This window comes from Saccostrea cucullata, unplaced genomic scaffold (assembly GCF_032062105.1).
Source record: "Saccostrea cucullata isolate Sc308-1 unplaced genomic scaffold, CSIRO_AGI_Scuc_v1 ctg33, whole genome shotgun sequence".
NCBI lineage: Eukaryota > Metazoa > Mollusca > Bivalvia > Ostreida > Ostreidae > Saccostrea > Saccostrea cuccullata.
In genome coordinates this window covers 199,855-218,597 of record NW_026936019.1, presented here as the reverse complement: position 1 = coordinate 218,597, position 18,743 = coordinate 199,855, and the positions used below count along the sequence as shown (strand labels likewise).

The 18,743-nt window shown below is 33.8% G+C and overlaps 1 protein-coding gene across 2 annotated transcripts in view; it reads right to left on the bottom strand.

Moving 5' to 3' along the window:
• Positions 1 to 13,677, bottom strand: part of LOC134244594 (calcyphosin-like protein) — a 42,847-nt gene extending 29,170 nt beyond the window's left edge. Inside the window, exon 1 of one of the 2 annotated variants that reach the window (XM_062726847.1) lies at positions 12,953 to 13,677. In XM_062726847.1, the coding sequence (XP_062582831.1) occupies positions 12,953 to 13,313 (361 nt within the window). In that variant the 5' untranslated portion in view covers positions 13,314 to 13,677. The remainder of the gene's footprint in view (positions 1 to 12,952) is intronic. The other variant, XM_062726848.1, reaches the window with a different exon arrangement.
• Between the last annotated feature and the right edge of the window lie 5,066 nt (positions 13,678 to 18,743).

The window sequence follows — 18,743 nt, the reverse complement described above, 5'->3', positions numbered from 1 at the left end:
TTGGTGGAAATGACGATGACCTTTCAATGTGCCTCGGAAACACATCAAACACAAAGCACTCTTCAACTTCTCGAGGATCCAAGAAAAAAAAAAACAAATAGAAGAAAACTTTCAACCACTGTCTAAATACTGTTCATTATAGAACTCATATATCGAACATCCCTGGCTAAACTGATATGTAGCGGAAATGAGTTGTTTTTGGCTGATTCAATATGTAGCGGTAATGAGTTGTTTTTTGCCGGAAAAATGTAGCGGTAATGATCGGTCGAAAATCTGAAAAAATGTAGCGGTAATGAGTTGAAATTTTTGGCGACGTAGCGGTAATGTTGACCTCCCGCTGATTTAAGCCTTCGTTTCAGGTGACCAAAAAGGATTTTTTCCTTCAAAATGCAAGGTATTTGTTATATTTCTATGAAAGCTTGAACAATTCTAAGAATCGTCATACAATGTCCGATAGTAGTTTGCAACTTCTAATGTTAAAAATTTGTTCCAAAATTATGTTTACTATCTATTTAAAAAAGTTACGAGATATAGAATTTACAAGGACAATAAAATACAGATCATAAGGTGAGGAAGGAAACAAATGACTGGAAACCATTTAGGAAGCATTTTTCAATTTATTCAAAACCCTGTGTGCACTCAGAAAAAGACAGGTTCTCCAGTATGAGGTTCGACACCAACACAGGGTCACGCAGCAAATTCACCACCATTGTGAAACAGTGTCAGGTTAGGGAAATACCCCTTCGGTTGGCCAGGCAAGCTCCAATTCGGCGTAGCATACTCCTAATGCGACGTCCCATGTCACTTTAGGAAAGATTATTTTATTCCTGTTGCAATGATGCAGCAAGTTCTTGGACATCGGCAGGAGGTTGTTGACGTTGGCGTATCCGCTGTCCAAGCATCTCCCAGACATGCTTGATGGAGGAAAGGTCCGGTCGGAGTGTGGGTCATGGTAATGTGGTGATATTTTGCTGTTGGAGATAATCTGAAACGATCCTGGTACTATGACGTCTGGGGCTGTCATCTTGAAAAATGAAACGACTGCCAAAACGACGTGCAAACGGCACATGGGGTGCAAAGATGATGTCCCTGTAATGCTACCCTTTGACACGTCCAGCAATAACCTACAAGTTTGTTCTATTGTCTACAGTGATGCCTCCCCACACCATTACAGAACAGTTACTACATAATACCGATCAAGTTTAAACGTTCATTACGTCGGCAGCAAACTAGGGATGTCAACGAATAGTCGACCATTCGACTGTCAGTCGAATGGACCGACGATCGAATAATGAAACAACATTCGAATATTAAATAATTGCAAGAAAAGGGGATGATAATGAAATTTTCATCTCAAAATTGAAAAAGGATCCTTCCTCAAACTATACAGCTGTATAGTATACGTCATCAGACGAATAAGAGCTCACACACAGTCACAGTATATAAATAATTTCCCACACTGTAATCACAGGAGTTCGTAATTTTTATCAATAAAGTCAATAGAAATCACTCGATTGACCAATCCATAAGCTATGCGTCAATTGAGTGATTTCTATGGAACGCCGGGACTGTCTTATATGAAGATTAAATATTATATGCAGTGCTTCCTTTATTATACGCGGTACTATTTTTATTATATGAAGTAGTTTTTACATTATATAGTGTACAACCTCCATTACATGTAGTACTTCTCTCATTATATGATGTAGATATGTCATTATATTATGTACATCTATCATTATATGATGTGCTTTTAACATTATATGCGGTAGTTCCAACATTATATGCGGTAGTTCCATCATTATATGCGGTAGTTCTAACATTATATGGAGTAAACACAACAATATATTATGTACTTCTCACATTATATATAGTACATCCATCATTATGTGTAGTATTTCTGTTATTATGATGATGCTGATCATTAAATATTATGTCCGGTCCAGTTAGCTTTCCGTGCGGTAAATTTTGCATTTCGTTATGATGTAGACACAGTATTATATGCGGTGCTTTCTTCTTTATGATGATGATCTTTCGGAAGCTACCCTTCGGAACTCTCTGTTCAAGGTTCTTCTTTCTATCAACTGTTGAATTCAGTACAATAAAAATACATGCGCGTATTATTTATGTCTCTGATTAAAGCGGTGAATAATAAATGCTACAGGAACTAATTAAATTGTTTTTAAAAGATAAGAAGTAGGGTAATAGTAAAATAAAATGTCATCTAATTCATGGTATGAAGTAAAGAGAGAGAGAGAGAAAAAGGGTGTAAAAAATGAGATATTTTTTTCTTTCTTGTGAACAATATGGCATTCAAAAAGATTCATTTCATATGTAGGACAATCAATTTCAAAATGGCTAATAAAAAAAAAACTGATGTCTTCGAGTACGCAGGTCTTTAACAGCGCGTTATAGAAAACATTACATTATTTATATACCTACATATTGGGTGGGGTGTGCTAATTTTTTCATAATGTAAAATTACCCTTTATCTCTCAATTTAAGAGGCACAAGGGATTCTACCATATATCTTTTTAAAAGTAAATTCTTGAAGTACAATCCACGACAACTCAATACAGTAACGTAGACTTTGTTTTTGAAAGTGGTGGAAGGGGAGGGGGGGGGGTTCGGCCGGAAGAAAAAAAATAACTCAAGTTACCTGAAGAAAGTGGACAAGTAAAAAAAACATTGAGAATTTTCAATAGTAAAAGTAATGTAAAGGAAAGGGGGGGGGGGGTGTTACTTCGCGCGTGTATAATGTCTGCTCTGAATATCGCATGTCTTTTCCTGATACATATCATTTATTTAGTACAATTTAAGACAGTGAATATCATACATTTTTTATGCGCCATAGTTTAACCATTAATACAATGGAATGGTAAAAAATATTTTAATGATAAGCGCATCTCTCTCTCTCTCTCTCTCATTGTAATTAAACTACTGAAGTATTGACTTCAAAATTCCTTTAATTAATGTAGGGATAAATCTAGTTAATAAGTCAACGAAATCTTAACAAGCTTGAAATTCAACCAAACTTAATTTTTACCAATTCCAAAAATCTTTGTTCTTTTTTAGCTGGATTGAAAATAAGTGTACACAAAATAAAGATAGAGGTTGGCAGATTATGTTTCCCAAGAGATGAACGATATTGTATAAACTGTTGCTGAAGATGAATTTAATTTTTTATTTGTTTGTGCCCTCTTTATAAACAACTAATCATGCACAAATCTAGAGGGGGTTGGGTCACACCCCCCCCTGTACTTTGGACCACCCTCGGAAATCGCGGACCCCGCCCCCTGGAAACCGCGAATTTACATTAAATTGGTATGAAAATCCAGAGGTTTGAAAAACTAGAAGTCATTGACCCCCTCATTTAATACGTTATTTCGGGGGGGGGGGGGGTTTTTTGGGGTAACCCCCCCCCCCCTCTCCTAAAAAAAATCTGGATCTGCGCCTGAACTTAAAAGTGAATTTTGTACACTTTTCAAAGATACTGTACATGTATAATTTATGAAATTCTTAATTCAGCGGATGTTAAATATACAAGAAATATTTGTAACTTAATACGTGTTGCATTTAATTAATATAACAAAATCCATGTGACTATATATAAATTATTATTTTTGTTTACTTGCTCCACATGTGGTTTTTGTCAAACTAAATAAATAAAAAAAATATTACCCAAAACCATGAAGAATGTCCATATCTAAAAACCGAAAAGTAAAACTTTCTAAATATAACAGAGGGGGTTCCGAAGGGTAGCTTCCGAAAGATCATCATCATAAAGAAGAAAGCACCGCATATAATACTGTGTCTACATCATAACAAAATGCAAAATCTACCGCACGGAAAGCTAACTGGACCGGACATATTATTTAATGATCAGCATCATCATAATAACAGAAATACTACACATAATGATGAATGTACTATATATAATGTGAGAAGTACATAATATATTGTTGTGTTTACTGCATGTAATGATAGAACTACCGCATATAATGTTTGAACTACCGTATATAATGTTGGAACTACCGCATATAATGTTAAAAGCACTTCATATAATGATAGATGTACATAATATAATGACATATCTACATCATATAATGATAGAAGTACTGTATATAATGGAGGTTGTACACAATATAAAGTAAAAACTACTTTATATAATAAAAATAGTACCGCATATAATAAAGGAAGCACTGCATATAATACTTAATCCTCATATAAGACAGTCCCGGCGTTCCATAGATTTCTATTGACTTTATTGATAACATTGCGAACTCCTGTGATTGTATACATATCGAAAATGAAGTTTGGACCACAATCTGCTGATAACACATTGGGAAACATTTATTGCCCTTGCCACAGCGACCTGTCTTGTGCCAACCTAGTCCTTTAGCATGTCAAGGGAACGTAACCTCTCATCATGTGTTAGACGGCACATTGTCTCTGTTTTATTAACGACTTTAACAACTGAAAATCTGATGCTTTCTTTTTAGAATCATCCTTTAGAGTGGCTTTAACCTTCCCGTTCAGAAGCAAGCAAATCTGTGGCACGACAACCTTGATCATCAGTAGCATCCCGTGCAGATCGAGAGAATGATTGATGTGTTTTGGTGATGATGAATTTCTTGAGACATTCTTCCTCGTTAAGGAGCTTTAAAACATGGTTTCTATTGTTCTTTCCTGAGTATACATGTACATACATGTCATTAGAATGACATAAAAACAAGTACTAATTTATTTTCTCCTAATTAGATGAGATGGGGAGAAATTTAATACAGTGCATTTGCTATACCATTAATAAATTCTAGAGCTGAAATTAAAAAAATGCTTCTCAATGGAAAAACAATTGTCATATTACAAAAATATCTGTAAAGTTTACGCACAAAGAAAATCATAAGATTCTCGAAATGGTGTCAAAAGGACATAAAGCAAGAGGACCTCTTGTCCTTCCTGTACTTCATTGAGCATTAACAAGAGGCCCAGGGGCCACATCGCTCACCTGAGAAATGTGGCTAAGAAAATTGCAAACATCAGTTTAGTAATAAAAAGCTTAAATGCATGAGTGGTCCCAACCTACCCATTAAAGACAGAAGGGGTGGGGGGGGTGGGGGGGGGTACGATTTGAACAAATTTGAATCTACACTCTAGCTCTGAGGATGCTTCCAAATAAATATAACAAACCATGGCTTCCTATATACTTCCTATATACTCCAATGTTAAACTTTGATCCTCCATTGTAGCTCCACGCTACGTAGGGGGTAATGATTTTGAATCAACTTGAATCTACACTAAAGGAGGATGCTTTCACATAAATATGAATAATCAAAGCTTTGCTGTTCTTGAGAAGAAGTTTGAAGATTGTTCCTATATACTCCTATGCTAAACTTTCATCGTTAATTGTGACTCCACCCTACCCTCGCAGGTGACAAGACTGGTTGGGTTCTTGAGAAAATGAAAATTTGAAAAGTTTACAGCGACAACGACGACGACGACGACAGACAACGGACAAATTTTGAAGATTAATGGAGACTAGTTATAAACACAATATTCCTGAAAAGTCTCATACACCTCTATCTAAGCCAGACAACGGTTTAGGATAAAAAATTCCTTGCCAGATATTTGGTTAGAAACTTAGAATGAATTATTCTTCTTATATAAACATGCTTTTGTTTTTTTCACGATTTGTATCATTTGTAGTTCATCTCGGAGAATGTTGTTTGACATCAACTTTGAGATCTATGACCGTGAAAACGGAAATAGTTTTTTTTATTATTCTTTCGGTTATAATATCAAAGATTATAGAACCGATTTGTAAAAGTTCTAGCACAGGGGCATAGTATCGGGGGGGGCGGGGGGGGGGGGCCCGGCCCCCTCCCCCCCACTTTTTTTCCCAACCATACTTACACTATAGGAAATGTTAATTCAAAGCCTGTTTGGGCCCCCACTTTTAGAAATGTACAGAAAATGTAGTATAAGAATTGGTACTAAAAGTAGTTGACACTGAAAAAAAGTTTACCTACACCCCCCCCCCCCCACCCGCTTACAGGATCAAAACGACAGACATTTCTTGAATTGTTTATAAAATTTTGCTAAATTAATGATTGTGTTTAATATTGCAAACATGAAATTATCTTACTACATTTCTTTCAATATGATTCTAACCATTTAAGTATAACCGTTAATTAGAAACTTATAAACAGAATTAAATTTTTGTCTTTGTCGTACGTTCTTTTGTAAAATGGAACCCAGGCTTTTTGATATCATTGACATCTGATTTCTAATAAGAATGGAACTAGTAAAGAAAGAGGGCGTACAAGGCGTGAACAATCCCCGGCTGTAAGACAAAATGTTTCTCAATTTTCAAAATTCAAAGAAAAGTTATATTTTTCTAAAACCGTGTTCTCAGTAATGTCATCTTCAAAACATTTTATTATTTTATTTTACTGAACGACTTATAATTTGATAATCTTTATTTCAAAGTTGACAGCTAAGCATATTTAGTGGAAAATGGGTTTACTAGAGCTATAATCAAAGTACTCAGAAGTACAGAGAGCCGGGCTCATTTACAGAGTAGAATGGATTTCTAACATGAATCACGTTCATATTCTGATGAAAAAAATTATTTTAAAACTATCAATATAAATGATAAGACACTGACAGTGAGTTTTTCAAACCTAATGCCACGGTCCGATTTTGTCAGAATCAGAATTAATCTGGTACCGCAGCTGAATGTAAACAAACAGGCCAGTCTGGTTCCCTCTCCTGCTTTACCTCGTATGTGTAGAGAACTACGGTAACACTGATTATCAAAAATCCTTACGCTAATGAACTATGTTCTTTGACTTAAGCAGTTTTAAAAGTCATTACTACAAATTTTTACTTTATATAGATAAAACTTCGTTTTATTTTTGTTGCTTTATTTAGCGTTTGTATTATCTCAAAAGCGGTTGAGAGTAAGAAGTATATTTTTGCACGTAACTTTAAAATGGCGACTATTGGGTTAACATCCTGCCTTGAACAGGATCACATAAGCCGGCAATTGCTCTTTGAGCAATAAGCCCGGCTAAAAACGAATTTTGAACATGAATGGGTCAAGTCTCCATTCTTCGTTAACGCTTAAATGATGAAAACGTACATGTGAAATCTATTTCATTTGTCCAAAAAATGGTATCTGAACCCATTCTACATAAAAATCGAAAATTTCTGAAAAAATATACGCTTCAACAAACCCGTTCATTTAAATCGTCGATAATGCATATACTTCATAGCGTAGTGGTTAAAGCGGTCGGTCTAAAAGAGAAAAAAAAAACCCGGTCGGTCTTGGACTAAACCCTGCACTATGGAGAGAGTTCGAATCATACGTGAAGATTTTTCTTTTTTGTTTTCACATATCTTAAAAACATGTATGAAAAAAATTATAAATAAAATATTAAACAATCAAATACAGAATTAAATGTGTAAAAGATGATATAAATTATATAATTTTGAAAAATATACCCGGTAACTTTTAGAACTGAGAAATGTCTTGTCCTCGCCTTGTACGCCTCTATTCTTTACTTACCTTGTCATTGGTCAGTACTCTAAAGGTGACATAAAAAGATGCTTGAGTTTGACTATATCTTTGTTGTTTTTGAAGACCGGATCTTTCAAAAATCTACCGGAAATCCCATTGGTACCAATTGCGCCCCGTTATTAGCAGATCTATTTTTGTATCCATATGAAGAAGAATTTGTCCACAATCTTATATGTGCAAAGAAGAAAACACTTGCTGTGGCCTTCAATTCGACGTTTAGATATATCGACGACGTTTTGTCAATTTACAATCATGGTAATTTCCATTCTTAAGTCGATACGATATATCCTGGTGAGCTTCTGATAAAAGATATTACAGACTCTGACCCATCTGTTTCATATTTGGATATTTTATTTGAAAAAGACGTTAATGGTAGTCTCTACGTATGAACAATTTCGAAATCGAGGTAAATTATTGAAAAACAAGTTAATGAAACAAGAATATCAGCAGTCACGTTTAAAGCCATCATTTCGTAAGTTCTATGACCGATAAAATGACCGTGTCAGCAAATACAATTTATTATTGAGTCAAATGCTGGCTGACGTTTTTCATACTAATTGTTAGTCTATTATTTATACATGTACACTGAATTGTACACTGAATTGACGACGAATTTCCCCGTAATTTCCCAATCATGACAAGGAGCAAATGGCGGGCGTGACCAGTCGGAAGGGGATGCTCACTCCTCCATGACACCTGATCCCACTTCTGATGTTTTGGAGGTCCGTATTTGATCTGCTTCTATTTTGTATTGTTTTATGGATTTTTTTTTATCTTGAATACTATTTGTTCTCTTTATATGTTTTATTTGACTCGAGAATAAAAACTCAAGGTGTTGCCTTCTACTCAACATTTTGATTTATTGATGTCATTTATCAATTAATAGTAATAAGAATATATAACCATGGAAATACATGTATGAATGGTATAAGTGGAAACAAATTTTGTAAGTGTATGACTGGTATAATTGCAAACAAATGTAAGAAGTTTACATGTAATTACACAATTATTTTATTCTTATTTATAGGGAATCGTGATCATACATATTTACAAGAGTCATTCAAAAAATCCGTAGACAATATTCCTCATCGTCATATTATTATTACAATACTACAGATCAACCAATTTTCGTAAATAAAAAAATTTATTTTGTCGAAGTGTGAAGTTTCATTCCATTTGATTGAATAGAACTCATGTTCGCCAATTTTTTTTAAAGCAACGTTTTTTGTACCACGGAGCACACTTAACCAACATTGTAACGTCAAAAACAACGTCGAGAGTTTCTCATAATTACTCTTTTTAATTGCAAACACGGTTTGTAGCGTCTTCATCATTCACAGAAACGTATCCATTACTCTTGATACCTAGTTTGCAAACAGTTGTGCAAATAGCAAATAGCTTGAACTATATTGTCAGTGTTTTCAAATTCTTTACTGCGTAACTCTATTAGTTCCGCAACAGTGAAGCGCGCATCACATTTAATGACGTTCATAACTCTTTTGACAAGATTTTAAACTATAACCTGTTTCTTTGCAGACCATCCATCGTCCGATTCAAACTCGCTACCACTCAAAAATTGTATTTTGCATTTTATACAAATATGGGCTTACTTTTCATACATTTCCTGATCTATACAGATTTTTTTTAAAAGTTTGTTGAATAGGTTTCCCGAATGCAAAGCAAAATTTTATTGCTACTCGCTGCTCCGTGACGTCCCCAAGCGTCATGTATTTTTTTGCCTTTTTAAATCAAGTCCACATGTATCACAGGCACCCGACTGTTTTCTTTTAATGAAAAAATTATACACATACTGAATAATAAACAAGGTTCCCATCAGCGCCATGTTGAATTTTTCTAGGTCTGCCACATCCACTTGTATTTTCTTTTTAAACCCCGTCAAATAAATTCCCTGCAACCATATTCCTTCTGTGGTCAGTCTTTCGAGGTCTAAACTTACGGAAACTGCAACCAGAAGGGTGCATCACACTTCCAAATATTAAAAATCCCTCGTCAAACTCGATCTACTGCTTCAACAATCCGAAAAATCGCCAAAGGGGGGCCGGAAGTTACATTCGACTTGAAATTCTCAGGGAAAGCCCTTTTTTGATTGGTCAATATATTTGTACGATTTATTTTTTAAAAATAACCGGCGAAAGTTAGTACTTATTCCAAAAACAATCATTCAGACAATAATACAACGTAATATACATGTAAGAACATTCATTTTATTTCCCTCCAAAATAATTTCGATATAACTTGATAAAAGCGATTATATTTTGTTATTGTCGAAGATAAGCCTGATCAGGCTGATTAATGAACATTTTCAAGACAAAATACTGAGTCGGTTGTAAGTCCCTACTTACACGCCTAAATATTATTATTAACACTGTCATTATTGGTGCGCTGTTTGAGCGCCATCCGTGGACAAGATTGACTTTGTTTATCTAAAGTAACATGTGCGCACGTGTTTCAGAAGGGAGGGGGGGGGGGGAGTCACACTAAAATTATTCCAGGGAGTGTTGAAATCTGCAATTTTATGTACTGCAATAAAGTAGTGGCATGGCAACATTTTTATTGTCCGAACCATTTTTTTTCTTGGTGACAGTTTATACCAACCGGTATGCATATTGCATAAGGTAATATTTGAGTTCATTACCACAGGCACCAAACTCGCTTGAATTTTTGATCCCCTAGTATACTTGGTGCCTGTGTTCATCAAATAGCCTTTTATCAGTGTGACCCCTCCCCTTTTTTAATTAAGCATATGCCAGGTATATATGTATATATAACTGGATGGTTTGCAGTCTATTGTTTTTTGAAAACCGTTCAATAAACTCTAGATGAATTGTTGTTGTTTTTTTTATTTCAAGCATCCCCCCTCCCCCACTCTTTTATTCAAGATTGTTTCGAACGCAACGATCTGTATAGATTAATACAGTACATTTTACAGGTATATTCACAAGAAGTGTTTTCCTTTTTTTTTCATTTCACTAAATCGAAATATTTATTAAAATGTCAAAGTAATTATAACACACCGTTTTAGATCCACCACAAAACTGACAAATATGGAATTCCCGTTAGCATATTAATATAAACTTCCGGCCCCCCTTTGGCGATTTCTCGGATTGTTGAAGCAGTAGATCGAGTTTGACGAGGGATTTTTAATATTTGCAAGTGTGATGCGCCCTTCTGACCGCAGTTTCTGAGAATTTTGAAAATTGAGAAACGTTTTGTCTCAGAGCGGGGATTGTTTACGCCTTATAAGCTCTCTTTCTTACTCAATTTAGACATTGCTCCGTAACCCCTTTTTTCTGTTTTAAATTTTTGATAATTTCTTATAAATATGAAGATATATTCCCATTTTTGTACTCAAATTATTCGAATTTGTTGTTAAAATATGTGTATCAAATTTGGATATAATATGACGTTAAATAAAAAAGTAAGGACAAAAGTCTACGAACTTTTTGAATGACCCTTGTAGTAGTTGTTAAGGAATCTTTGTAAATTATTAAGCTCTTAAAGTACACACTCGTTCTTTTCATGTATGAGTAACATGATTATTCAAGCAATGGTAAACATATGTAACATATTAAAAGCTTAGAACTTTTAGATGAAGGATCATAGAGTCTTGATGATACATGGCTCCCACACACTCGCCTGTTAACATCAAGAAGAATGTACTCCAAAGATGCTGAATTTTTTCTTTGTTCAGACCATCAGTTATATTCATAGGACTAGGAATTTGCAAGTAGCACTTTTGTTTTCATTGCTTTTAGAGTCGGTTCTGTCCAAATCGATTTTCTGTTTTTAATTTAGAATATTTCACAATTTCAATGTTAAATCGTCTAGCATACATGAAGAACAGAAAAAAATGTTCATTTTTTTTTTACAAAGCATAAAGTAGTTTTAATTAAATCAGTATGTATTTTGACAATGCTCAAATGGTTTTTTTTCTGTGTTTTAAAGGTCATGCGTTGGAATCTGCAGTTCTACTGTAAATAACGATACATAAATTAGCATGAAAAACAGATATATTAGTGTTATCTAAATAACTGAACAGCTTTATCCGTTTAAAATCTTTTTTAGTTTATTAATGGGGATTTCTGTAAGATATGATGAATGAAAAATTCTTGCTTTTCTTCTTGGTAATTGAATTACAAAACTTTTGTATAATGGGAAATGGAACGTAAACTGAGAAAAAATTGATAGATTTTACACCATGCAGCACTATAATTATAGAGAGTGCCTCATTAAAAGCATCGTATTCACCAAGATAAAAAGAAAATTCCTCCACAAACGACTAAACATCCATTTTTGCCACAACTCTAATTAAATGAATTCGATCAAGAAGACCGATATACATATATATGCATATGGACAATATATATATATATATATATATATATATATATATATATATATATATATATATATATATATATATATATATATATATATATAGAAATGTGTGTTAGGATTTAAAATTAATATGATTGAAAAACAAAATTCTGCAATTCATAAATATACATGTGTTTTATTTTCAAGCTTTGATTGCTTTTTTTCATTCGTTAAGTGAGTATCAATAGCCAGTTAAACCTAAAATACGTTACAGCAAATTATACCGATATCGGTTCACTTTCCTCCCTATATAAACTTATTGGTGATCAGAGTGGAACAAAAATCTAAACATGTAGAGCTCTATGAAGACAGAATTATTTTACACATAGCAGAGTTAAACTGACCTCTTAGATCATCAATATTAAGAATTAGTTTACACATAGCAGTTAAACTGACCTCTTAGATCATCAATATTAAGAATTAGTTTACACTTAGCAGAGTTAAACTGACCTCTTAGATCATCAATATTAAGAATTAGTTTACACTTAGCAGTTAAACTGACCTCTTAGATCATCAATATTAAGAATTAGTTTACACTTAGCAGTTAAACTGACCTCTTAGATCATCAATATTAAGAATTAGTTTACACTTAGCAGTTAAACTGACCTCTTAGATCATCAATATTAAGAATTAGTTTACACTTAGCAGTTAAACTGACCTCTTAGATCATCAATATTATGAATTAGTTTACACTTAGCAGTTAAACTGACCTCTTAGATCATCAATATTAAGAATTAGTTTACACTTAGCAGTTAAACTGACCTCTTAGATCATCAATATTAAGAATTAGTTTACACTTAGCAGTTAAACTGACCTCTTAGATCATCAATATTATGAATTAGTTTACACTTAGCAGTTACACTGACCTCTTAGATCATCAACATTAAGAATTAGTTTACATTTAGCAGTTAAACTGACCTCTTAGATCATCAACATTAAGAATTAGTTTACACTTAGCAGAGTTAAACTGACCTCTTAGATCATCAATATTGAGGACATCGTCCTTGCTGATATCCAGTTTGTCAAAAGCTTCATTGATGACCACCTTCCTGCTCGTTTTCATTGGCGGCTCCAGTGCCTTCATGAACTCCAGGAAATCGATGCCCCCGCTGTTATCTTTATCCAGGGCCCGGAACAATCGCTGTAAATAGCCGTGTGACATTCGTATGCCATACGACTCTATTCCTATTTTCAGTTCTTCAAAAACAATTCTTTTTGAAAAGTCGATATCAAGGCTTTTAAATGCCAGGGCGAGGCCCCTCATACCACCATAACCTTTCCGTAGAACTTGCTCTCGCAAGGCTTCAATGAGAACAACAGTAGTGTCGTCCATGATCAAACTATGCAGAAAACTACTTTAATACTTTTTCGTATTGCGAACTGAGGCAAATTGCATCTCTGAAGAATTAAACCTGCAGCAGTGACAACGAATACAATAAACTTCATTTAACAGCATACCCATGATATAAAACGGGGTTAACTATTAGTGTTGAGTAGATAAATGTGAATTATTAATCCAGTCTATTGTGCCATAGTTCACTGAAAATTCCTCGGAGATTATGTTTGTTTTCAACCCGTTGCAGTGAAAACATCCTATGAGATGGCTTATTACCACTGTTGCATTTTGTGTCAATTGTAACAGGATTATCCGTCCTATGTTCATGAAACAGAGGGGATCGCCCTTAGTGTGGGGGAGAGAGACACTTCTTATGCCAGGAGAAAATCAATGCCTCTGAAATATTTCTGAGTTTAACAGATTCTGAGTGTTTCAAGACGTCAAAGAAATTTTCAAGTAGAAACAAAAGTTTGGAATTGAAGTAGGCCCTTCTTATTCCCCACAGGTCAATCTCCGGAACGCGTTAATGCGGTTTGTTAGATGGAGGTTTGAATATTTTGCAGAGAATTTTGAGATTTTGTTTAAAAACTCATAATGGATGAGAAGCAATATAAGTCAAAATACATTTGTTTACAATTAACATGCTAATCAAGCTACAGAAAATCTCATTAACGGTAACGTATTGCGGCGCTCTCCAGGAATGTCCATAATTTATATCCATAATTCATGTCAAGTTGCAGTCTTCGAGAAATACTCATTAGGAAATAGTTTTAAATTTGCATATTTTGTATGCATTTAACTTTACAACAATTTATTTTGAAATAAAAAGATGAAACATTAATAAAAATCAATATAGAAATTCAAGAGACTATAGCTGATAATAAACGTAAAAATAAACGCGTACAGCTTAGAAGTCCAACCCTCATTAGGAATCTAGAATCTGAGGGATGAATGCATATACCTGTAATGACTCGAAGTTTTAGATTTTTAGATTTTTGTTGATATAAATTAAAAATAAAAACAAATAATTTATTATAAAAATAAATAGTTGATATAAAAAATTCCAACATTTGACTTTAAAAATCGTCATAGTATACTCCCTCCCATAGTGACATTATAAATAAAAAATAATACAAATGTGAGGAACAAAAATAATTTCTCACAATATATGAATTAGAATTGAACATGTTGGTCTCTTTTTAAACACTTTGAAAGAAACCAACGTCGACCAGAGCTTCTCTACACAATTATCGATTCAGATGAGAAATGCTTATTCTGCTACAAGTATCTTTCTTTACTCTTATCTTACTTATAAAATATTCACAGTAGTGAAGAAGAAACTTATGGAGGACTGAACAACAGTAAAATCGAGAAGGGATGTAAATCAGACGTGAATGTATACTTCAAGGAACTTTTAGAAAATTTAAAAAAAATTAGTAACATAAATTTTTTTGACGTCGTATTCAGTTACTTTTTTCTTTTAAAATGTAACTCGTGAATATACTTACCTTGTCAATGGTCTTTTGCTAATATTCTGATTGTACACATAAGTACAATGAAGTGGGATATTAAACAAAGATATTTGAGTTTCTAATCGACAATACACATGTATCTATGTATTTTCTTGAGATCAGTTTTTCAAACAATCTGTTGGAATTTCCATGGGAACCTATTTCGCCTCGTTATTAGCAGACTCATTTTTGTATTTGTATGCAGCACAATTTATAAAAAAAAACTTATAAATGAGAAGAAAACATTTACTTGGCCTTCAACTAGACATTTCGATATATCGACGACGTTGTACCAGTTAACAATAGTTACTTCCATTCGTTTGTCGACTCTATACATTCAAGTGAGCTTGGAATATAATATACCACAAAAAGTCTGACACATCTGTATGATATCTGGATATTTTACAACAAACTGCATATAAGATATGAGCAAACCTTAAAAACAAAAGAGGTGGGTCAGGTGACATGGAGGAGTGAATATCTGCCAATCACTCACACCCGCCTAGTGCCCCTTGTTATGATCGGGAAATAACAGAAAAATCCGTCGACAATACAGAGAGTAAATTATGGCCTAAAATTAGTATGAAAAACGTAAGTCAGCATATGACTCAATATAAATTGTGTATTCTGACAAGGTCATTGTATTGACAACTTACGAAATGAACACTTTAAACGCAACTGTTGATGTCCTTTTTCATCAACTTGTTTGACAATAATTTATCTCGTTTTGGAAATTGTACATGCATGGAGCATGCTCTTGCGTATCGAATCAACCTAGATATCAACCCGGTATGGAGGTGTAAGGTATTTTCCTGCTTAAGTATTGGAAATTGACGATTGAAAAGTTAAAATCTTCACGTTTATCATAAAGATTGGTTGTTAGATTACCATTAAGTTCTTTTTAAAAAACAGATATATGAGACTCTATGGTATCTTTTATCTCAAGCTCACAGGGATATATCGTATCGACAAAAAAATGGAATTAACCCTTAGTAATTGACAATACGTCAATGATATATCAAATGTCGATTTGAAGGCCACAGCAAGTGTTTTCTTCTTTTCACGTATATGATTTTGGACAAATTCTGCTAATACGAATACAAAAATAGGTCTGCTTATAACGTGGCGAAATTGGTACCCCTGGGAATTCCAATAGATTGTTAAAAGACCTGGTCTCCAAATACCCCAAAGATATTGTCAATCAGAAACTCAAGTATTTTGTATTGTGTGTACAATCAGAATGCTTTTAACAAAAGAATTTGCAAATGATAAAGTAAGTAAATTTACGTGTTCCATTTTTATTGAAAAAAGCAACTATCAAAGATATCAAAAAGTCTGGACTTGAATTGTTCGTGTTGAATGAGTGTATGTAAAGGTTTAAAGTCGTAAAAAGTTTTTAGGCTGTTGATTTTAGTACAATCTTGACGATGGAAAAGTCACTTCGTTTGTCATTCAGTTTAGATGATACATGTAGTTTTAATTACCATTCTTGTCAGGGTCAGTAAAACATTCAAATGTTATGATGTGGCTGAAAAATTCTGACGTATGTTCACTAACGATTTATTGAGATTTAACCACTAAAGGTTAAATCTATTTATCAAAATGAACTAAATATTTGTGGTGTGGCTTGGTCGAAAATGCATCGGGTTCATTGGGCAATTTGTACGGTATTTATCAGTTCCATTTATAGTTTGGGAATATTAGTAGCACCTAGCAAGGGAACTCTGACGTCACGGCACTTATTCGTCATCAGTCTGTGCTGAAACTTTCCTTTTCCAGTTTGAATGACTCATTTCCAGGGCAGTTTGGTTTTAACAAGACCGATTCTCAAGCAGCGTTAACTTTTCCTTTTTTTGAAGGCATATTTTAAGAGAATTCATGGAGATTTTAATCATAATTCGGTAAATAGGCATCCCAGGACATGTAAATGGGAAGGACCGATATTATACATATATATCACATATATACACATATCACACAGGAAAGCCCTGGAGTGTTATGTCACCCTCTGCCTTCGAAATATTAGGTTAAATCTGTATTATTGTCTTCAATGCTAAATAAATATTTTTTAACAGATAATTGCTACAAATTCACTCATTTTGCGTTAGCTGATTGCTGTGAGTGGGCAATGTATAGATCTCACTTTGATTGCTCTGTCGTGTTTTATTGTGTTATAGTGATTTATGAAAGTGAAGGGATAAAAGGGGTAAAAAGAAAAACATAATATGTCTTGTACGCCGTTATCTAGGTTTGCAACTTCCATACCTTGTTAAGTGACACGGTGTTAGATATCTCGACTTGGAATGGATAACAGAAAAACCTGTAAAATTTTAACCATTTTACAGGCTTCTCTTGCAAACACAGACATTATTATTAAATTGCTTCATCAGCACAGGGATACTTTGAGTCATGGATGCGCTATGACTAGTTAAGGGGCCATAGTTTCAACAACGTATATAAATACTGAGTATTTATTTAGTAATATGGCTGCGCATTTGTTTTTGCATTATCATCGCTTATTGCTAAGGCAATACTGCATGCTTTTATTGACAAATTTAGGGCAATGTTTTTGCCCTCATTGAAGATTGATTGTTGCTTATTGCTAAAGCAATACTATTTGCATTTAATGACATATATAAATTTGCTATTATGGTTCTAATGACATGTTCATATAAATCATAATTTGCATTTTTGTCATACTTTGGGCAATGGCTGCGCTATGACTAGTTATGGGGTCATAGTGCTTTAGCCATATGTATTTAATATGGCTGCACATTGTGACTAGTCCATTATTTTTGTATTGTCATCGCTTATTGCTAAGGCAATATTGCTTGCATTTATTGACATATTTTGGGCAAGGTTTTTGCCCTCATTGAAGATTGATTGTTGCTTGTCGCTAAGGCAATACTATTTGCATTTATTGGCATATATTTGCTATTATGGTTCTAGTGACATGTTCATATAAATCATAATTTGCTATTTTGTCACATGCCTACTGGTGGCGCAGACTTTGTTGCTGCACAGTCTCGTGGCGTATATTGGGCTTACCAGTAGGCTCATTGAACTCTTTTTCAACATTTTAACAAATGTTTTTAATATATTCGATCAGTGCATACTATTAGTGCAAAATATATTACTGTAGTCAGCGGCGACTCACACAAATAGTTCCGACGAAAATAGTTCCATCATGATAAGTAGATATACAACATAATTGTTCATGTTAAGAAAATGCTGTGCATGTCATACGTAAAAGAAACGAAAATTAACGTTATTTTTTTCTCCAAAGATCACTTTCCCCCAGAAATGCAAATAAAAATATTGATATTCCTACGCTCGCTCCCTCCTCAGCTTTTTTTTTGTTTGATAACAGAAATTATCTAGGTCATTCTTCGATTGATATTTTTTCACCAATGAATTGATTATACTATATCAACAATTGTATTATGTTCATGTTAATTGTTCGTTAAATATCATAAAATTTCCTCTTAGAGAAAAAATTAATCATTTTGTGTGTGTGCTTTATTAAATAACGGAATGTTCAATCCCTGAGTCGATTCCTGCACGTGTGTAGATAGTTAACTGTAGGGAGAACGCCTATAAAATGTGTAACAAAACCTAAACCGGGCCGGAGATTTCTAAACTGACAATCGGATTTGTGCTGAAGCACAGGATATTATCATTATATATAGAATTCGATTTATACACGTAAGTTATGTGACTAATACATAAGTATCTTTCAGTAATTAAAAGAAAAAAAACAGGATTTTATTTTCGAAATTTCCGGTTTGGACCATACTTTCGTAACTTATTTTACACATATTTTGTTGCGGATGCAAATGTTAAGACAAAATATAGTTCTGCAGGGATTGTATCATTTTTATTATTCAGAGATCGTATTGATAACATGTAATGAAAT